Source organism: Octopus sinensis, linkage group LG1, assembly GCF_006345805.1.
Source record: "Octopus sinensis linkage group LG1, ASM634580v1, whole genome shotgun sequence".
NCBI classification, from domain to species: domain Eukaryota; kingdom Metazoa; phylum Mollusca; class Cephalopoda; order Octopoda; family Octopodidae; genus Octopus; species Octopus sinensis.
Window position 1 is genome coordinate 156,574,908 of NC_042997.1, and position 24,320 is coordinate 156,599,227.

The 24,320-nt window shown below is 35.3% G+C and overlaps 1 protein-coding gene across 1 annotated transcript; it reads right to left on the reverse strand.

Annotated features, from left to right (window-relative positions):
- Window positions 1-1,048: 1,048 nt before the first annotated feature.
- On the reverse strand, window positions 1,049-6,753 carry LOC115212514 (40S ribosomal protein S5). Its single transcript, XM_029781352.2, has 5 exons — window positions 6,643-6,753; window positions 4,135-4,251; window positions 3,344-3,553; window positions 1,810-2,037; window positions 1,049-1,166 (listed from the first exon to the last, which is right to left on the reverse strand). The coding sequence occupies exons 2-5, from the start codon at window positions 4,240-4,242 to the stop codon at window positions 1,098-1,100; spliced, it is 615 nt and encodes a 204-aa protein (XP_029637212.1). The 5' UTR covers window positions 4,243-4,251; window positions 6,643-6,753; the 3' UTR covers window positions 1,049-1,097.
- Between the last annotated feature and the right edge of the window lie 17,567 nt (window positions 6,754-24,320).

The window sequence follows — 24,320 nt, forward strand, 5'->3', positions numbered from 1 at the left end:
AGGGAGAGAACTCCATTCTAATTTCACTACTAAATATACATTCGATTGAGGTTCATCACTAATTTGTTCAATGACCTATTTTCTAGTATGATGTAGATGACAAATATCAATGGTGCCACCACGTGAAAATTAAACTCTAGTAAAACGAGCTAAAAACGTCAAATATATACATTTCATGGAAATATGTAAATGATCATAGTTAAACCAGTGCTCTCAAGTAAAATACCTGATATTTACTGAAACTATGTAGCATAATTTCATCATAGTAAATCCAGTACCCCAGATTAGGCTGTTGGAAATCTAAAAACACATCGTTCCCAAAATATAAAATAAAAACCACAACCAAAATATCTTTACATTCAATTTCATGTATAGCTAATATACACCTTACGAATTCGATTACTGGTGTGTTGTATCCTTGAGCAAGACGCTTTATATCAGTTCCAGTACACTCAGCTGATGAAAATGAGAAGTTACCTATCTTTCAAAGGGTTCACCTCATCACATTGAATCTCTCAGAGAATTACGTTAAGGGCATGCGTGTCTGTGGCATGTTCAACCACTTGCATCCAATTAATTGGAAACCTTGCCGTTTTGCCAGTTAGAAACGTCACAAAGATTACAAGATTATAACTTACATGATTATCAACAGCCAATTTGAAAACTACAATTAGCTCTCTGCAGAACGTCATTAAGAATTATTTTACTACAAGTGTTTATTTAAAAGAATTGCTTATAATCATAAGTCAGTGTATTGGTATAGACGAGGCTGACAATATAAGGGATATAACTTATCTGCAGATCTTTTTATATATACATATTTAACACTTGTATACTACATTATGTACAGTTTTGTCATTCATCATTTTACACAATGGGCTGAAAGCAATAACCAACATCTAAATTGACCCCAACATTATAGGTATTTAACTAACACCTACAATGTTGCAACAAGCGTACAGCACCAAATAAGTAGGACACCCAGTAAACTTCAGGATATCTACAATGCATATATAAAAGGGACTATATAAAAAACAGGAAACAAGAATCACATGTTGATGTTTATTGATACCAAATTTCCAACCAAAACACAAATCTTAACGATTGGACTTGGCTACTCGTTCCAGTTCATCTTTCTTCTTGATAGCATAAGAATTTGATGATCCCTGAAAATAGATTTTAAGAAAGAGATAAACAATGCTGAATACAAAAACAGAAAATTACGCAGCGAAATGAAATGCAAATTACAAAATTCAATCAAATATCACAATTTTTATATAAACTTTAGGAATTTATAGCTCCAAGAGAGAAACACTCTCTACTAACTGGGAGGCAATTAATGTTTGGCCATCATTGATAAAAATGTTTATAGCTGAATCAGCATCTAACAAGCTTCTAAACATCCTATTTCACAGACATAGCACGAGCTGACTTGAAGCAATGGGTATAAAACTTCCTCATTATGTTTAGCAGCAGGATCAAAAATGGAAGCCCATAATTGCTAAGCAAACTTCTGAGCCACTCAGCCATGCTAATTTCAACTATGCAAGTTAAGTTAGACATCCATCACTAACATAGATGAAATGAATTGGAGACCAGTTTGTGCAAAATCTGGCGAAAGCAAAATAAAATAATATATAGGACGGAAAATAATGGTGTAAATAGTTTCTAACTAAAAATAAGGGTTAATCAATTCAAGTATGCCAGAAAATAAAAGTGATTTTTATAACTCAAATTGGCTTTGTTCAAATAAGTGTTAAATTATGAATGAGGTGAAAGATGAGCCATTTTGTGGCATTATCTACTTACCCTAGAGGCATTTATGAGTTCATCAGCTAAGCATTCTGCAATTGTCTTTATGTTCCTGAATGCAGCCTCACGAGCTCCTGTACATAACAACCAAAGAGCTTGGTTGACACGCCGCAAGGGTGATACATCTACAGCCTGTCGTCTGACTGTACCAGCTCGACCAATTCTGGTGGAATCTTCACGTGGACCACTGTTTATAATTGCTACTACCAACACTTGCAGAGGATTCTGAAAAAGAAATCAGCATTCTATGTTTAGTTTCATTGTCAAGTAAAGCTTTATATGAACTTAGCACGCCAAACATGAAGATATCTATAAATTAATTAAAAGATAAGTCTAATTCTGTTTACCAATAAACCTAAGATTTCTTTCTTTGAAAAATATGAAAGTAGTAAATGAATTGTCCCTGATTAAATTGGTAATGAAATACAAGTTCCAAGTAAATTGTCTATAATCACTTTCTAAATTATTCTCATATTGCATGATCTTCACATGTCCTCCCTAACCAAAGAAACCAATATTTAGCCTAAACTTCTACAGTGTTCATACAAAAATCATGAATAGGAAGGACTAGGGTTCTCAAAAGGATACGATTTCACAAGATGTTTAGTAAGAGGCTGTGAGGGGGAGAAAAACCCCCCAGAAAAACCAGGTAGTTTGGAGCTTGACATTTTGGAAGTACAGAAGCCACTACAGCAGAAGTCAGTTAAAGAAAATACATTAATTGATTTACAGTTGTGATATGAGTGGTCTTTAATGTCTGCATGTCTAGCAGCATTATTGCCTAAGACATGTGAATAGTACATCAACATGGGTTCAACTCATCATCACCATCATTTAACATGTTTTTCATACTGGCATGGTGTGGTTCCAGATAGCCCATTAATATAAAGGGAACAATCACAAGGACTGAACAACATTACTTTTGCAACAAAGAAAAACCTTGTGATGATGGCAAAATGCAGATCTTCTGAAGATATATGGCTCTTCTAATAGTCACCTTCAAAGAGACTGAGATATGGTTGAGACAGTGAGAGCAAAGAGGTAGTTGGCAGAATAGAAGTTGCACTTATGAAAGACCCTGAAATAAAAAAGATTTAGTCATCCACAATCTCCACCAATTGTGCTATAACACTGGACAATCTCCACTTCCAAACTGCAGGTATCTCATGAATCTAGTTGCTAATTATCATATGCACTCTATCAATATGATTAAAACATGTAAAAGGTAAAATTAATAACACAAGCTACAATTCTGTCAATTCCCCCATAACTGGATTCAATATGGGTTTCTGCCAATGAAGATTGCATGCACATACCTGGTTATCATAAACCAATCTTTAGCTAGATTATTTCTCACACAACCATCAAGTTCAATGGACTATCCATTAATGGAAGACCAAAATAATGAATTCAAAATACAAGACCATTTTTCATATACTTTAGCAAGAACCTAATTATTGTAACTATATACAAATTAGAACAATTTACGAAAAAATTAATGGATTTATATTATATTAAAAGCTTTACTTACATCTCCTGTAAGTAAATTAATGATTTCAAAAGCATGCTTTACTACACGCATTGTCATCAGTTTTTTGCCATTGTTACGTCCATGCATCATAAGAGAACAAACCAATCTCTCAACAATTGGACACTGAGCCTTACGGAACCTTTTCAATTGGTATCTGCCAGCACTATGGGGTAAATATTTAGAATATTTTTCCTTCACAGCAATGTAATCCTTGAAAAGAAAAGAAAATCACGTATTACATAGGTGCTCAAAAAATTATAAAACACAACTTTAAACAACGTATAAAGATGATAACACTGTATTAATTTCGTTTCAGAAATAATTTTTGAATTTCATAAAGAAAAAAATTACAATGTTAGCCATCACATACAAATACAATCAGTCTTTATTTGGCATAAGATAACTGTACAACATTAAAGAATATAGGAAAATTTGCTATGAAACTTATCAAGTCAACCATCTGATTGCAGTGGAAATAAATCATCCTTTCTTAACATGATTAGTGACAGAAATTTATAAGAGCTGGACTTTTGATAGTACTAATTGATTCAAAACAGGAATTTTGTTAATTTTTATATGATTATAGTTCACGCTTTAACTTCATATTAATGTCACTGGGCTTATGGTGGTGGGGCAAAGAATAATAGGACCAAGTTTGGAAGTTTATTTCCCTTCATCTATTAAATGAAAGAAATTAACAAGAATGATGTTTGACTACATTATTTATTTAGCAGATTACAAGTTTATATTTCTTGATTAGAACCAATTGTCAGTAATACTATTACACTTACAGTCAAACTGATATCATTAACTTGCACATCGTCTGGAGACCATTTTCCAAACAGTTTGATTTCTGGCAGTTCAGGCGCCGGTGCAGCTTCAGCATCCCAGTTTTCCATGATGGGTTTCTGAAATTAAATATGGGTTCAATTAGGTTACTTTCATTAATAATCAATGTAATCGGAGAAATGTTAACTAAACCTAAACTAGTATAGCTAACAACATTATACTGGTGCGTAATGTTGCAATATTGGAATTCAGTTCTAAATCAAGGGTGAAATGATGAAAACTGTCGAAATTACGAACGAAGCTATTGGAATTGTCCTAGGCTGTGAATTGTTTACTCAACAAAGAATCTTTCAAACACGAATATTGTTAGTGAATATTGCATGAAATAAAAATTCATACAATGCGATCCTGTTAAAAACTACAATTTCCTTACTGCTGTAGATAGTTACAAATTAAGATGCTGCAAAGTATAAAGGTAGAAGAAAAGTATTCTATATGAGCCACACTTTCAACTGAATAAATATTTATATCAATACACAACTGTTTTTGTGTAAGAATACTTAAACTTGTCTCTTTCGAGATAATACAATCTTTATTAAAATTTTTTTTATATATAAAAACTATAATTTTGTTTATTTCGAAGAAATTAGTGTCGTTATGTTTGTATTTTCATATTTTTGCGACAATACTTTCTTTCATTTCTTTTATTTAAGCTTGCAGAATGCTTTCATTATCTCCCCCGTATTTTGCGAAATGTAAGACGGGACCCCAATATTAACGATCTTATCTTTAATATATACACACAAACATTTAATCTCTACTTTTTCACGCTCCCATGGGTCACACAGAATTAGAGACATATTCTACACCTAGATGTGCTTCATGACGGCAACCCTCACTTGTTTCTAAGCAAGATAATATTTCCCCATGGCCTGAAGTTTTTTTTTTTCTTGCACAATTATGGAAACAAACCTAGTCCGTATGACGGCTGCTCATTTCAAGCCTCACGCGATGTCTAGACAAAGATACACACAAGCTTCCATTCAGTTTCCGTCATCAAATCCATTTACAATGGTTTGGTTGGCCAGGAACTATAGAAGACACTTGCAAGCCGTGCAGAATGAACCCACATGGTTGAGAAGCTTCTTAACCACATCTGCACCCACAACACACTTTTTTCAAGATTTAGTAATTGAAATGAAGTTACGCTGTAGGACTGTCTTCAAGTGTTTTAGTCATATCGACCCCTAAGTAATTCGCCAGGTTTGACTTTATCGGACAATCCTTCATATCGAAAACCAATATGAAAATACAAACATAACGTCACTAATTTCTCGAAATAAACAAAATTATAGTTTTTAATAAAGACTGTATTGTTTGGCTATGAGGTTCTTACCAGCAATGCTTATTTTATCTCGAAAGAGACAAGTTTAAGTATTCTTATGCAAACTTTACTGAAACTCGTGTTTGTATTTTCGTTGAATTTACAAAGAAATACCTTTAAGCAAATGACGGGCAGAGGTAAAGAATACATACATCGCCCGTTTTCGGCGTAACAAAAACCGTAATCCTAAACACCGGGTGTATTTACGCAGATTTAAGTCCCTTTAAAGTTCCATTATGGACTTAAACCACATGGTATTTACAGCGACATGGATTTTCGGAAGAACCGTGCCTTTCAAGGAACATCCGAAGTTTTTTTTGTTTGGGGGGGGGGGACTGAGGTACATGCCTATTCAGGATTACGAACTTTAGTGATCAAAGAGAAAATTTCACTTTCGAAAAAAAAAAAAAATTACAATATTTTTAAAAAATCGAGATTCCATTAGACATTAAAATATATCCCAATATATATTATTGGGACTAAAAATTAATACGTGTTCCTCATTTTTTAATTACTTTTTCTTAGGCGCTATGTATCGGCAATTTAACCGGTACTAGAGGATTTACAAATGTAAATTATTCAATTTTAGACAATACGATTCTCCAAAAATTAAATGGAATAACTGCAATTTATTTCCCATATTGTATTTTTTAAATTCAATTATAAAGAGGGTGATATTTATTAAAAGGATATGAAAAATTATGGGGAATCAGGTTGTTACGAGCGAGACACGAGTTAACCACGTTTACTTAATTCTCATATCTGGAATCCGCGTATCCTAATACAGCAAATAGATATCATATCTACAAATAATTGTAAAAGCAAAGCTATACTAAATAAAATCGACCTTAGATTATAGCCTAATCTTATCGTTCAAAAAGAATTGCTTTTGCAGTTTTCAGCTTTTTTGAGAAGGTTGGGGCAACATGGCGCCATCGGTGACAAATAAGCGTGATATTTTTTACCATTTTATCTTATATTTTAACAAGATATGACTATACAAATAGTCTAAATTAGTAAATAAGTTTAAAATAGATTAATATGTAATCATTTAAACAGACTTAAAATAATTATAACAAGTAAAAATCAATTTAAATGAGCCAGCAACATTCCACGTGAGACTTACTTGCACACAGGATAATCCAAAAAGAGGCTAGTTTCAAGTCTCGTTTGTAAAACTTTATTAGCAAAATCTCGTTTATTCTCGTGAATAGTAACGAGACCGGACCGGAAGTACTTGATTCCTTTACGTAAACATCGTTAGAAGTTTGCTTCTTCCTTTCTACTTGATGTATTTAACTTAAACAAAAAGGAAAACCATATTTATGCTGATATTATAGTTATTTCCACAGTATAACAACACAATTTATTTGAAATAATTAGTTGTGAAATCTATATCTTTTACTTGTTTCAGTCATTGGTCCGCAGCTACCGCGGGGCACCGCCTTGAACTGTTTTGTCGAACAAATCGACATCAAAACTTACTTTTTAAAGTTTGGTATTTATTGTATCGGTCTTTGTTGCCGAGCAGCTAAGTTACGGGGACTTAAGCGGTACTATTTAAGAAGAGTGGTCCCGGTGCGCGCACTCGCGCTAGCTAGTCGTGACTAGTGGATCCTTACTTTGTGTTTTTGTGTTTTATTTACTTTGCGAGGTAGTCGTTGTAGGATTGACTACTGACGACTAGCTAGCGCGCACCGGGACCACTCTTCTTAAATAGTACCTATTTCTTTACTACCCACAAGGGGCTAAACATAGAGAGGACAAACAAGGACAGTCAAAGGGATTAAGTCGATTACATTGACTCCAGTGCATAACTGGTACTTAATTTATCAACCCCGAAAGGATGAAAGGTAAAGTCGACCTCGGCGGAATTTGAACTCAGAACGTAGCGGCAGACGAAATACGGTTACGCATTTCGCCCGGCGTGCTAACGAATCTGCCAGCTCGCCGCCTTCTTAAATAGTACCGACGTAAGCAAACCAATACCAGTTGTCAAATGGTGATAAAGGGAAGGTCTTTCAAAATGTGACCTCGTGTGTACCGTTGGCGATATTTTTCCTCTTTCTTCCCTTCTCGGGATCTTTCTTTCTCCTATGTTTCCGACGAAGAGCTCCGCTCGAAACGTTAAACCCTCCTTCTTTCCTGAGCGTCCAATAATACTATATTTGTTCCACGTTCTCGCGTTGTTGTGTTTTTTTTGTGTTTTCTTGTTTGGATTAACTATATATATATATATATGTGTGTATTTATATATATAATGCTTCCTCACTTTCCGTCTACCAAATTCATTCATTCATAAGTTATTAATCGGCCCATAACTGTAGTAGAGGACACAAGGTGCTGCGCAGTGAGATTGAACCTCAAACAACGTGACTGCAAAGCAAGCTTCTTAACCGCATGCGCACACACACATTCGCTAACAAATATACATGCCATAATGTGTTTCTGGGCGGAGGTAAAGATCATGGACTGCACCCACTTTTCGAATTTTGTTTTGTTTGTTAGTTTGTCTTCTTTTTTACAGGCACACACTATATCGAGTGCGGAGATTCCGATTCTGCAAAAAAATCTGCATTTCAAAATTTAAATCCCCCCCCTCCCTGAATTTCTTAAATTTTCGCTTTTTAAAAAAAAATTTCTTTGGCGAAATACATATTTCTAGCATGTGGATAGCCTGCTTGAAGGCCTGAGTTTTTTATTTTTTATTTTATTTTTTTTTTGAAAATTGAAATTTTACAAACTTTTTTCCCCAAATCGTAATCTTCGTATTTTTCTATGTATTTCTAAAAAAAAATTCCGGAAAAATTGAAAAATGAGGTGGGGTGGGGGTGGGGCCTAATTGAAATTTTGAGAATGCGATTTTTGAAAAAAATTTTTTCGGATCTTTCGGGAAAAAAAATCGGTTAATATAGGGCGTTACGATTATCAGAAAATCAAAAAAAAATGTGTGTAATAGGTGTAAAACAACTTCCTATGAACGAATATGAAAAAAAAAATTCGCGCACGCGAAAGGGGGGTGGGGGAGAGGCCTCGGAAAATTCACATCGGGAAGTTCCGAAAGCGTCTGAGGGGCTGACCCGGGCACCAAAACAAAAAAAAATAGTGTAATATGTGTAAAACAACTTGCTCTAAACGAATATGACAAAAAAAATGCGCTCTCGCGAAAGAGGGGTGGGGGAGAGGCCTCGGAAAATTTATATCGGGAATTTCCGAAAGCGTCTGAACCGGGCACAAAAACAAAAACAGCGTAATAGGTGTAAAACAACTTGCTCTAAACGACTATCATGAAAAAAATGCGCGCTCACGAAAGGGGGGTGGGGGAGAGGCTTCGGAAATTTCACATCTTCAGTCCACGGCCTTTAAACTAAGAAAAAATAGTGTAATTGGTGTAAAACTACTTGTTCTAAACGAGTATCAAGAACACACACTCACACATGAATCATAAAATCATATTTCGCAAAAAAAAAAAAAATAAAGAGAAGAAATTCTGGAAAAAGTGAAGAAATGTTGGATCTCCGCCATGTGAATCAAAATACGTGTCAGAAACATCTTGAAATACTACAGAAATTATGTTACGAAAATGATAATGTATACATACCTCTTTCAGTGGTCCATCGATAATGATGATAAAGAAATGAGTTGGATTCGAACTCAGAATATTGACTAACACAACTACATACTACAAGACTCAAAATATTCAGCCAAGTCACCACCCTTTAACTAGCAATAATAATAACATCAATAACATAACAGCCAAAAGATTTATTTGTTCTGAAAATAACAATCATAGTAAATAAATATGTTCTTTAATATTCACATTCATGTGCACAGTTAAACACACTTACATACAAACAGTCACGCATGCATAATACAGAACGGAACACATAAATGAAGGATGCATTACTTAGTATATATTACATCTAGAGAATTTTGTTTAATAAGTCAAATATGCAAATTATAAAGATAATTAATTGCTTTACTAAACAGTGTTGTAAAGGTGAAAAAATAAATTTGGGAAAAAAATACACGCCAAAACTAATTAATAAAGGATAATTAGGGAAGGATTGACACAAAATAATAATTTTTTCTGTCTCTTTTTTTCTGATAAATGCATCTTAATAAGTGAGAAGAATTGCATATATCTGAACTATTTCAAAGAAAAGCATAAATTTAATGTTTAAAATAGCTTTAACCAAGGAATGAGATCCAACATTTCTTCACTTTTTCCAGAATTTCTTCTCTTTATTATTTTTTTTTTTTTGCGAAATATGTACAAAATACGGAGTTTATGATTCATGTGTGAGTGTGTGTTCTTGATACTCGTTTAGAACAAGTAGTTTTACACCAATTACACTATTTTTTCTTAGTTTAAAGGCCGTGGACTGAAGATGTGAAATTTCCGAAGCCTCTCCCCCACCCCCCTTTCGTGAGCGCGCATTTTTTTCATGATAGTCGTTTAGAGCAAGTTGTTTTACACCTATTACGCTGTTTTTGTTTTTGTGCCCGGTTCAGACGCTTTCGGAAATTCCCGATATAAATTTTCCGAGGCCTCTCCCCCACCCCTCTTTCGCGAGAGCGCATTTTTTTTGTCATATTCGTTTAGAGCAAGTTGTTTTACACATATTACACTATTTTTTTTTGTTTTGGTGCCCGGGTCAGCCCCTCAGACGCTTTCGGAACTTCCCGATGTGAATTTTCCGAGGCCTCTCCCCCACCCCCCTTTCGCGTGCGCGAATTTTTTTTTCATATTCGTTCATAGGAAGTTGTTTTACACCTATTACACACATTTTTTTTTTTTTTCTGATAATCGTAACGCCCTATATATATACATATATCCATTTTACCGAAAGTTATGACGGAAAAATGAAGTATGCAAAAAATTAGGAAGATTCATCTATTTTTAAATATTTTATACTAAAAAACAAAACACGGAAAATAGGCATTCGCAAATATAAACAAACATATCGGACGATACAAGGGGAGATAACTTACTTTTACCAGTCAGATATTAATGATACGAGGGGTCCGACAAGGCGGCGAGCTGGCAGAAACGTTAGCACGCCGGGCGAAATGCGTAGCCGTATTTCGTCTGCCGTTTCGTTCTGAGTTCAAATTCCGCCGAGGTCGACTTTGCCTTTCATCCCTTCGGGGTCGATTAAATAAGTACCAGTTACGCATTGAGGTCGATATAATCGACTTAATCCGTTTGTCTGTCCTTGTTTAACCCCTTGTGGGTAGTAAAGAAATAAATATCGTCTGCGAATTATAAGACCGTTTCACAATCTTTTTCTTAAAATTCAGTTTATAACTAATACATACTATTATGTCAAATTTTGTGTCTGAACGTGGAATTTTTAATGCTATTACCTTTTTTCGTCTCGGAACGGAAAAGGCCATTGACTGGTGTAGAAAGTTTGGATTATTATCAAGACAAGAAATCTGTTGTGGAGTGCCTTGCGTTAGTGGAAGTTATTCCCGTTCAATTGATCGAATAACTTGGAGATGTGCTGTTTGCCGCAAAACTATAAACGTACGGAAAAGCTCGTCTAAGATCATATATCTACATGGTCAGATTTGAACAAAATACTACAAAATATATACTGACCACAGTACTTACATAGCACTTTATTTTGTCTTCTTGTCGATTCACTCTCCCCTCCAATTCTGGAAAAGATTACATGCTAAAATTAAAAAACCTCGGAATAGGTTTCAAAATAATTGTTATTGGCAAAAATCTTTTGCATTAGAATATTGTTCCTAGAATTTTTATAAAGAACATATTTTTAATCCATGTACAGCATTTTGAAATTACTTTCATTAATTAAAGGTACTTTAAACAGTGGTGATTAAAAGATATAAATGAAAGAAGTTTTATTGAAACAATAATTCTCAATTACATATGACATAAATTAGAAAAAAAAAACTGAACTAGAAAAATGGTCGAAACCAAGAACACAAGTGAAAAAGTTACAAAACAATAAAACACACACAGAAACATAATGGCCCAGGCAAACATTCCCTCCATCTTGGAACCAGCTGGATTGTCCAGATGTGATAGGAAAAGACCTGATGGCCTCACTTGTGCCCCTGATCGAGAGGCAGATGCCTTGTCTGGGACGTTACAGTTACCGACTTCTTTGCTTCATCTCACATCCTGGATGCTGTAGTCAGGGCGAGATCCACAGCTTCTGCGGCCGAGCGGGACAAAATCCTGAAGTACCGCAATCTGTCGCCCAATTACATTTTTTATCCTGTGGCGTTCGAGACGTTTGGTGGGGTCGGACCACTGCCTGCAAGATTCCTGTCTTGACAAGGCCTCCTTTTGTACCACGCCCGGATCTCTTCGGTTTGAACGGCAGTTTTTTTAAATAATTTCTATGTAATTAAACACTTTTAAACTTCGTATACTGGTAGAATGTGTTTATAAAACATCTTTTTCTCTTGGTTTTCTTGAGAAAATTCTGTAGTTTGTAAGATATTTTCTTCAATTATTACCGTGACTTTTTTACTTGGACTCCTCAAATTAGAGAGATGTATAAATTGGGTTGGTACTTTATTTTATCAATCCAGAAAGTTGAAAGACAAAGTAGACTCCAAACCCAGGCTGGCAAGGACAACTCGGGCGTTTTTATCTGATGCACTACTTATGATTTTTAACTTAAGAACAAGCTTCAAATTTTAACGGTAATTATAAGTCATTTAGATTAACCGCTGTTCCTCATTAATGCAAAATTGACGCCAAAATGATGAAGAGCAAAGCTGATCCTGTATAAGATTTGAAACCATAATTAAAGATGTCAATTCACTGTTCTTGTACACATTGATATTCTTTTCTACTCTAGGCACAAGGACCAAAAATTTTTTGGGAAGGGGGTCAGTCGATTAGATCGACTCCAGCACGCAACTGGTACTTAATTTATCCATCACGAAAGGATGAAAGGCAAAGTCGGCCTTGGCGGAATTTGAACTTAGAACGTAAAGACAGACGAAATACCAATTTCTTTACTACCCACAAGGCGCTAAACACAGAGAGGACAAACAAGGACAGACAAACGGATTTAGTCGATTATATCGACTCTAGAGCATAACTGGTACTTATTTAATCGACCCCCGAAAAGATGAAAGGCAAAGTCGACCTCGGCGGAATTTGAACTCATAACGTAGCGGCAGACGAAGTACCTATTTCTTTACTACCCACAAGCGGCGGACGAAATACCACAAAGCATTTCGCCCGGCGTGCTAACGTTTCTGCCAGCTCACCGACATCTTGCACATATTGATATTAGAAGATAGAAATACTGCAAAAGATGTAGATTAAAAACGAGAAAATAGAGAAACTACAGGGAAAAGCGGAGTTAGCTCCCCTGAACATAAACACTTTTGTATATGACGATTGATTTATATATTTCTAGTAACTCTAAACCTCCAGTGTTTTTCTCCTAATTCTTATGGCAAGCCTTGTTGTTCAGCCCCCTTTTTTGTTTCCGAGATCCCCCACCCCATTTCCCGGAATTATTGGAATTTTTTTTTGTTTTTTGTAGCATATTAGGATATGCTACAAAACCCTTTTTGGGGGTCCAGAAAACGGGGTGGGGTGGGACAAAACTCTCGAAAATTCACTTCCACCCCCATTTTCAAATCCTTTTTGGATCTTTTCCTTTTGAACGGCACATGTCAACACAATTTCTAGTTAACTAAACACTTTAAATCTTCGTATACTGGTAGAATGTGTCAAAATAAAACATTTTTTTCTCTTGGCTTTCTTGATAAAATTGTAATTCGTTTGTTTAACGTAGTTTAATTTTTCGAATTTTAACCAATCAATTGCCTCTAATTGAGCTAAAATCATTTGCTGCGTCTAAAACTGAGACAACATCCTGTCACTAACCCTAACCCTTTTTTTCTTAATTGTTAAATTAATTTAAGGATAACACTTAAGAAAAAAAAACGAAAGGCTAAAACAAAAGCAATGGAAAATAATTTAAACAATTAACAAACAAAATAATTCTATAATTTTACACACACGCTTTCCGTATGCGTGCGGAAAACGTGTGTATAAAATTATAGAATTATTTTGTTTGTTAATTGTTTAAAATTGCTTTCGTTTTTTTTACATGCGTAACAATTAAGAAAAAAACATTTAGGGTCAGGGTGAAGGTGAGGGTTAGTGACAGGATGTTGTCTCAGTTTTAGACGCAGCAAATGATTTTAGCTCACTAGAGGCGATTCATTGGTTAAAATTCGAAAAATTAAACTACGTTAAACAAACAAATTACAATTTTCTCAAGAAAGCCAAGAGAAAAAAATGTTTTATTTTGACACATTCTACCAGTATACGAAGTTTTAAAGTGTTTAGTTAACTAGAAATTGTGTTGACATGTGCCGTTCAAAAAGAAAAGATCCTTGTTTTCAAGAGGGTGTGGATTACATTAGATTGAAAATTCAAAGAAGTTTGAAATGAATATATGAAAATGCCGTGTTTAAAGAAGTGTGGAGAGATAACAAACGATAAATTCACCTTAAAGAAAATACGTTAGAGTTTTTGCATGTATATGCGAAACGGAGTAAAAGTATAATAAAAACAAAATATCTTTTTCCTACCTCTTAAAATCACTGGATATAATATATATATAATAATCCCAAATTGATTTTTCCCTTTGCAATTCTTGGTGCCAAAATGTGTTTCATTTTTGTGTGTGGAGAGAGAGAGAGAAAGAAAGAAAGAGCGAGTGAGTGGGTGACGAAGTTTACCTAAACATTGAATGGGTAACACTCTATCATAATTATATATATCATTACATGTCATCATTACCATCATTGTTTAACATCTGCTTTCCATTCTGGCATGGGTTGGACGGTTTGACTGAGAACTAGCAAGCCAGGAAAATCTATTCGGAATTATTATATATATTAAATCCAGTGATATAATACCCTGCCCCCTTTTGTTTTTTGTTTTTTTGTTTTTGTTTTTCTAAACAAAAATAAGGAGTTTGCAGTATATTAGGAGGTCAGAGTCCTTGATTCCACGCAAAAAAATCTGCGTTTTTTTTTCGTGCAGATGAAAGAATCGAATAATACCACTCGTTTTTGCCAGCTGAGTGGACTGGAACAACAGGAAATAAAGTGTCTTGCTGAAGGACACAACATGCCACCTGGAATCGAACTCACGACCTTACGATCATGAACCAAATACCCTAACCACTTGCCTTCACATGCAACACAACATCTGGCCAAGTGACAACATTGTGTCAGTTGATATATTTCAATCAGTTTAATTGACTAACCTTTTGCTTTGCTGCATAACGTGGCAAAGGTTGACTTGACTGGAAATTGCTTGCAAATAAGTGAATGGAGAAGGGAATTAATTCTATTCTGGCACACGAGTAATACATAGACACAAAGGATCACATGAATGGGTGCAACAGAACGATCCTTTGGAGATCGTGTTCTGTGACTGATGACATTTAAGTGACCTACAGCTGTGTTTTCTTTTCTTTTTTTATAGCTGATAAAAGAAATCTCTGACACATGGAAACATAATAAGTTCAACCATAAGAACAGAGCATGTTTTGCTTTCTTCTCAGAATTCAGAACAATATTCACCATTTTCAGGGGCTTGCATTTCAGTAGTTACATAGAAGCTCCTCCTCCTCACGGTCGTCGTCATCGTCATCATCATCACCACCACCACTACCACATAATATTCATGTTTTGTTCTGGCATGGGACAGATGGTTCAACAGTATTCTTTCTATGGTTGGATACCCTTCCTAATGCCAACCAATTTATATCTTTTATTGGGTGTTGTTCTTATATCACCAGCTCTACTAAAGTCACCATGCAACTTGCAAGACAAGGAACCACAGGAAAGATGACTTTATGCTGGGTGATGAGGGGGTTAAAGTATGAAGGAAAGGGTCATGGCTGAAGCTAAGTGGTTAATCATAGTTTAGAAGAGAGGTGGTAGTGCTGGGGTGATTGTGATGCAGCTGGGAACAGATAAAAATAATAGTGATGAGATGTCTGGGTAGGCCAGCCTAGTGAGAGGGGACAGAGGAATTGTGAATGTGGGTGGATAATGGTTCCAAGAGAATTTGGGAAAGAGAGCATGAGAGAGTGTGGAATGTATCAAAATAATAAATGAAGAACAGGTGTTAAGGGGTGTATGTTGTGAATGATTGATAAGGGATGGACGGGAGTCCAATGATGCATGGGGTTGAAGGGCAACAGAAAAATAATATTGATACAGTGGTCAAGAGATGGATGAGAGAAGGAGAGAGGGATAGAGAGAGATAGAGGTAGTTCATGTGTTTGAGTGGGTTGCCAGTGTGGGAGTGGGTGAGAGCAGGTATAGTGTGTGGGGAGAGTGAGAGATGTACAAAGTGGGTGGAAAGTAACAAGGCATTAGAAATTGGTTATAGAATCTTTTAGTATCACTGAAGTCATGATGAAAACATTTTTAAACAGACAACACTAATGGGGATTTCTTATTTTCTTGTTCTTATTTTCCAGATGGCTGGTCACTTGACTGTTCAGGAGCCAGCAAAGATAGCAGCATGCTATGAAGTGTGGAATTCCATTGTTTTGGTTCAGAGGTGGTGGCGTGTACGGAAAAAGGTAAGCGTGCAACACTACATCCAGAGACAATAAAAAGTTGTCATGCATAGCTGATGACCACGGGCTCTGTGAACGATGCAAGAAGTGGCCATCCAACTACATCCTGATCAGCTGAGAATGTTACAACAGAGCAGGAAATGCTTAATCATAACCCACAAAAAGTCAACACGTCAAGTAGCTCGTGAAAGTGGACTAACAAGACACGCAATATGTACAGTGCTGCATAAAGAAGTGAATTTTCGTCAGTGGAAACCTCATTACATACAGGAGTAAAACCTGAAGACTGTGAACGCAGAAGTCCAGATTTCACTCCGTGTGATTTTTACCTGTGGAGTTACACAAAAGAAGTGTACAAGACAAAACTTCGCACACTGGAGGACTTGGAGACACAGATTCAGGAGGTTCTCAATAATATCCCAGATGATGTCTTTCAGGAGGTTGTTCATTCCATCCACGGCCATTTGAGGAAACTGGTTGACACCACCAGTGCTTACATTGAAATATGAAAATTCACTTCTGTTTTTCCATGTCATTTGTTTCAATAAATTTGTAAAAGGAATATGGATTTTATTACCAATTTTTAATGCCTACATACTTTTCATCCACCCTGTATAGTAACAGGAAAGGAGAGATAATTTGGTGGCTCACGTAGGTGATGAATGTAAAATGTAGGTGGAGAGGACAAAGTAAGGGTGAAGAATGAATATCAAGTGAATGGTTCTGAGCAGTGAGAAAGGTTAGCGGCATCAAGGAAAAGCTGCAGTTAGAGGTATGATGAGTGGTAGGGGTGTCTGGAGGAAATTGGGTAAGGAGCCCAGTTGTGCATATGCACACTCAAAGTGCTTTCAAAATATAGTTTCATCGATGTGGAAGGGTCTTCTTGAGAACTGCATAACACCAGTCAGCCTAGTCACTTATCATTTCTTCCATGAGGTTGAGGGTCCTAAGATTTGAATTCCTTGCTAGAACTTTGAATTGAGAATGCATAGAACTGACAGAGATACTACAAGCTTGTTGTCTGTCAGTACGCTGTTCTGGATTTGTATTTTATTTCCTGGCTCTGAAAGCATGAATGTCAATTTTTCATCACTTTCACTTGTAATAATTTGATTAATCATCAACATAACTAAATATTTAATTTGATTCCTGCATAGAAGCATTATACTTATCTTCTTCTCAGTGGCACTACACTTATTTTATTGTTTGAAGAACTCTTTGTATTACTTCATGCCAATATAGACCATTACTGATAATATTCACAGAAATACTATTTCCAGGGGCAGGAAAATTTCTGCGTTGGGGAACAAAGATCTCGAGTCTATTAATGAAACAACTAACTGAAAAAGAAAGGAATCAGTTGAAAATATCAATCCTAGACAATCAAAAATAAAATAAGGTTCACTTATGAAAATTAGACAGCAATATAAGAAAGCTGAGATGCAGAAAACATGGAAACTAACCCTAAAGTTTTCTACAGATTCACGAAAAAAAAAACAGCTTCAGTACCCAGAATGTTGTTTTATAGATTCTCAAAAACTAAGTGAAATACTCAAGGAACAATTTCATAGTATTTTCCCAACTAGACTTGAAGATTCATTTCTCTCTCAAATTTGTCATTGATAGTAGGTGAAATGATAGCAGGAGTATAAGCAACATTTTATGGTATTCTCACGGAAGCACAATTGTATCTTTTGGAAATATACATAAAGATATTTGGTAATTTCCACAGTTGAACATATTTGAAGATTAATGTGGACATAATAGATTTTCCAGCAGAGATGTGTTATACATCGCCACATAGTAACTATCAATGAAATGGTATCCAACTTGTTATTTAACTCTGAAACTGCACTGGTAATGCTTAGGATATCGATTAAAATTTTTTTTTAATTTCTCTTGGAAGCTTTAAGGGAATTTATTTTAACATTATCCATTTCTATACAAAGAAATGAGTTCTTGTTGCCAATGTATCATAAATTTTTTCAAATTCTCGCAGCTTCATAATTTTAATTTCAACTAGAATTTCTACCAAGATTAACCTGTTAAAATCATCTCAGTTTCTTATTTTATCCTCATCTCAAAAAAATAATAAACAGATGACAATGAGAAAGCCACCTTTCTGAAATTTTATTACATAGATACGCACAACTGGAACTTCAAACAAGTCTGAGCTTTAAATCATTCACTAACTTGGTAAGATGAGTTTTATTTATTCAGGCTATTAAATTTCATTTCTTTATAGATGGAATGCTCACAGCTGGTTAGTTATTGATTCTAAACAAGCACTTTGTTTAAATTGGATTATATTTTCTTAATTTTATTGTTTGGGTAATAAACTATGAAATTCTTTTACATTCTCTTGATTTTCTGTAATTCAGACCACCACATGGTCCCAGCAGACAAAATGGAAAAGGCATTGCCCTGGATGATGACAAGTAATCTTTAAATATTATTTACATTTACTAAGTATTTTGGATTAGAAGGTATATAAATAAAAAGTCGGGTTTGTTATATTTTGATACTATTGCTATAGCATCTTGAAATTGTTGGTATATGCTACATGGGTTATCAGCAAATGAAGAATAATTTAAAACTAATACTCCCTATTTTCAGTTCTGGTCTTCTCTAGCCAGTAGGTTATTTATCAGCCCATTGAGCTATTCAATTTGTAGCTAAGATTGGTTGTTTTTATGAGCTGTTGATGGCATCCTTTGCTATTGATTCATGTATATGCCAACTAAATATTGTTGGAAACGTTTTCCTGTTCTGTAAATTTCACTGAAGCTGCTTCTTTACACAAAACATTCACCATAGAACTCTTGTAAAGTCACTTTATTTCAGACACATATCTATCATTCTTCAACATGCTGCATATCACTGTATCATCGAAGCTCGCCATTTGTAATACATTGTATAAAGATGGCAAGATATGTACAAAACCTTTATTGGTGGCATATTTTGTTGAGATTCTCCATTTCCACCAATAAACATGCAGGGATTTCATTACATGTAGGAAAATTGTACCACCTGATGTTAAGCACTAAAAGGAAACTATTTTCTCTAAGTTACATGCTTGTTCTCACAACTTTACTAGATGCTGTATATGGTTTGTGAACAATCAATATTTCTTGCATTGTGTTCATCACATTAGGTAAAAATTTGGAACTTTGTGATATTTCTGTCTAGTATTATGAAAACTTCATTAGCATCAAAAGTTGTAAAGTTAGTAATATGCTAGATTATTTTCTTGGTATAAAGTAGAAGTAGAATAGCCTGTTTTTCTCTGATTTCTTAAACAATAAGGTTGCTGTTTTTCAGAAGAAATAATTTTTGTACAAAATGAGGCAAAAGAAAATAAATAATTATAATTCAGATATTTTTTCTATTGTTATTAGCTTCCTTATTATTCACTTCAGAGTGTAGTTGCAGTTCATTAGTATAAAGTGCATTTTGATAAAAGATAGAAAAGATATAACATTCCTATGGTTGCATTAGTTGTTTTACATATTTATTGTATCATACAACACAGCTTGCTCGTTGACATTTAGATGACTATCACTTTGATAAAGTACTCTTTAATAAACTACGACACAGGTGGAAGTCATTCTTTGTGGCAACAGCTTAGAGGCTCATTTTTTAAGATGTTGATGATGTAGAGTTCAACAACAACTTGTTCATTCCGAGGCCCTCTCACAGAAACACTAAATCAAGTCTTACATCTTGTTCTTTTTTTTTTTTCATATTTCTCAGATCATACACCTGTCTTTTTTTTCATTATTTCTTGTCACAATCAATACCTTTCTTGAAGTGTTCTTCTTTATATTCTTCTCTCACTGTCCTAATATATATATATATATATATATATATATATATATATACATATATAAAGTTAATCAAACATGAAAACACAAAGAGAAAACACAACAATGCGAGGACGTGGAACAAGTATAGTGTTATTGGACGCTCAGGAAAGGAAAGAAAGAAGGAAGAATTAACGTTTCGAGCAGAGCTCTTTGTCAGAAACATAGGAAATGGAAAGATCCAAGGAAGGGAAGATGGAGAAAAAATCGCCAATGATACACACGCAGTCACATATATATATTTATATATATATATATATATATATATATCAGTTAATGAAACAGAAGATGGATTTGGTATTAGTCTTTATATTCTGTATGACGATCATTTTGACCCATTCTGCAACTGTCCTATATGTGTGGGATGATGTGCATCATATGTGTCTAAATTTTGCAGTCTGGGTCATGTCAGGTACTTGCATACATAAAGTGGTGTCCTGCTGAAAATACTAAGTTTAGATGGTCACACACACACACACATGATAGCTGTCCATTTGTGACCGAGGAAGACCATCACTGACCGTTGCCCATGCAAAATACCAGCAATGCCAGGGTATGAAGTTATTGCTCTAGCAGTTGGTTTCATCTGGGTTTGTGTCCATGACTTCCATGCTCACTGCGTAGCCTGCCTACTCAACTGGTCATTGACGATGATTGCACAACCTAAAATTTTAGGTCCAATAAGGCTTGCATAACACCTCACAAACCTACTCTATGCTACTGACATGATCCAGAGATAAACCAGGGCAAGATATCCGATGTCAATATGGGTTGCAAGCTCAGGAATGTGGGAGCACCATCACCTCAAGTGCAAGCAATAGATCCTCAAAATGTTCATTGCCATTCCTTGCATATATCATATTCATCATTATCATCATTATCATTTAATATCTGTCTTCCATGCTGGCATGGGTTGGATGGTTTGAAAGGAGTTTGCAAGCCAGGGGGACTGCATCGAGTACCACTGTCTCTTTTGGCATGGTTTTTACAGTTGGATGCCAACATTATATATATTATCTCATATATATATATATATATATATACTATAATATAATATAATATATATATATATAATATATAATATATATATATATATTTATATTTATTACATATATGTGTGTATGTGTGTGTAGTTCAAATTTACAGGAAACAAAAAACAAACACAGGTGAGGGAATAACAAGGTGGTGTATTAGTGTGACACTTGGGAAGAATGGAAAAGTATTTGATGTTTCGAGCCTATGCTCTTTGACAGAAAGGGATGAGAGGGGGAAAAATGGAGAGAAAAAAAAACAGAGAGAGAAAGAAATGTGTAAGGATTAATGGCTGAACATAATGAAATAACTGGAAGAAAGAGGCAGAGTGAAGAGAAGATAATAATGGTGACTTGGTTGAACTGGTGTATGTATGTAAGAATGTGTGTGAGTGTGTATGTGTGAATTGGGGCAAACGTGTGTGAATGTATTTGTGAGTGAGCTTAAAATTATGTGAACTTGTGTGTGTTATGGGAGCATGTGTGCTTATGTGTATAAATAAACCAGTGCATGTATTGTCTGGTGTGATGTATATTCCATGTATTTATGTATGTGTGTGTGTGTGTGAATGTGTGTTTATGTGTGTAAGGCTATGTATAGTACATGTGTTTGAGGCTATTAAGTGTGTTTGTGAGTGCGTGTGCGTGTATGTGTGCAAATGGCAAAAACTTGTGTGTAAAAGGTAATAAATACACAGACATGACAGAAGTAAATAGACACCTCTAAAAACATTGTTTTATGTGTATTTTAACTTGAAATGGTTTATATTTTGTATTATTTTACATTTTTATATTTCAGTGGTTGAGTGTAGGTCTGGAGACTGTGATCAAGAATTTGGTTTTAAATGAAGAAAGGTGATGAATTAAAACCATAACAAGCAAAAGAATGAAGAGAGAAAATCAATTCTTGATTATGACAGAGGCAGGAGTCCAGGTGGTCTCTCTGCAATGACAGTCTAAATACAGATAGATGTTGTAGCAAATGACCAGTTGAGCGGAAGTGGTGTGAGACCGAGGTGAGCAGAAGTGGTCTGATGTCTAGGAGATGTTCAGTGAACTGGTTAGTTAAGTAGCATCCTGTTTGGCCAATGTACAGGGAAGAGAGAGCTGGAGCTACAGTAGATGACATTGCTGGAGGTGCAGGTAAATGAGTTGGTAATGTGGTAGGGGCGGTGGTGGGTGCTGGTGAGGATAGAGGTGGTGGAGAGGTTGGAGAAAGAGGCGACTGCATGGGCAAGAGCAAGTGAAGGAGCCAGGTTGGATGCCAGGCGTGGGAAAGAAACTACAGACCAGAGGGTCGTGTAGATTATAGGCGTATTGGAAGAAGGGAAGGGGTGGTTTATGGAAGATATGGGAAGTGGAGGGGTTGGACTGAAGTCAATGGAATGCTCGGAGAGTGGAGTAGGGTGGAAGTGTGGTAGGTGAGAGGAAAAGGGAGGCAAGTAAGGATGAGGTAGATGTGTAAAAGAGAGCAGAGGCACAATCAATGGATTATGCACAGGTGAGGGCAGTTTGGATAACGATGAGGGGATATCTAAATAGGGTGAAGTTGTGAGTCATGAGCTGAGACTTGGTCTCAAAGTCATGGTCATCACTGTAGAGCCTGCATAGAAGAAGGAATTAGGAGTAGGGGATGGAGCGTTTGATGTAGTGAGGGTGAGAGGAGGAGGAGGAGGAGTTGAGATAGGAGTGTGAGTCTGTGTATTTGTAGTGGATGGAGGTGGTAAGAGCAGAGTGGTGGATATTAACAGATATGTTGAGAAATTCCATGGAGGAGTTGGAGACAGTGCAGAATTCGAGGGCAGGATGGAAGGACTGGACAAGGAGGAAGAAGGAGTTAAGATGTTCATGAGAGAGTGACCCACATATTATAGAATCTATCATAGATTATATAACAAAGCAATAATTTACATTCATAAAAATATCTTACTGTTGTCCTATTTTAGTTCATAAAATACTTGACATATAATAGAGACATTTTCCAGTCTATTTCACTGCACACACAAAAAAAAATGTTTCCTTAGCTATATTATTCATCTAAAAGCAAGTTAGAAATCATGTGATTGAGGTAAATATGATACCAATAGTGTACTACTAGATCAATTCATTGAGCCACACCATGAAAATAAAACTATTTCAGTCAAACTGTTTCTCACATTTTAGAATTTGATAGCATTTGTACAGACACATGATCTAACTGAATAGCTAACAAGACATCTAATATGCATGATAAAGTTAATAAAAAAAAATAATTCTGTTATGGATGTAGTTTGAGAATTCATATCTTTTTTGAGCCTAAATTCCTTGCTCTCGAGGAAATTTGAACATTATATCAATATTGTAACTGCGAATGCAATTCCTAAACTTATGATCTTATCAAATTAAAATATTCAAAGGAAGACTCAATTACTTAAGCAATAGTAGAAGCAGTTGTGAACTGGTACATGGAAAAATCTGGTAATTATAACTTATTTACCTATAAAAACACAAGCTTAGAGATAAATCAGTTATTGTTCCATAATAAGATTGAATCACAATTCCTTTTGTGCTAAAAACAAAATTACTTAAAATTGGCCTTAACTATTATGTTAAAATCATAAAACAAAGGAGCTCCTAAAAAATAAATTATGGTGGTCTAACATTCAGAAAGCTATAGAAAAAAAGAATAAGAATAGTTTAACGTGTGTGTGTCACTTGAACTGCTTGATCTACTGGAATACTTAATAATGCATACAATGCCAAATATTTAGGAGGAACTACATGTAGATTTCAAGGGGCAATAACCCAGGGAAGAATGACAGTTGTGGATGCAACATAATATTGGTCACAGACAAGGCGGCGAGCTGGCAGAAACGTTAGCACACCGGGCAAAATGCGTAGCCATATTTGATCTGCCGTTACGTTCTGAGTTCAAATTCCACCGAGGTCAACTTTGCTTTTCATCCTTTCGGGGTCGATAAATTAAGTACCACCAGTTAGCACTGGAGTCGATGTAATCAACTTAATCAGTTTGTCTGTCCTTGTTTGTCCCCTCTATGTTTAGCCCCTTGTGGGTAAAAAAAAAAAAAAAATATTGGTCACAGATATTTAAAAATCTGATCAGATGCGTAGAACTCCTTTTTACATCTTGAAGAATTTGTCAAAGAATTGTTTCTGATAATGACCAGCAGTCTATGCCACAACAAGTTTGGAACACTGGAGAGTGCAACATTAAAAGGTTATACATGACTATCTGTGATCAAATACTCCAGTAGAAAGATCTAACTCCACTATTTTCAAAACTCAAGTCTTCAA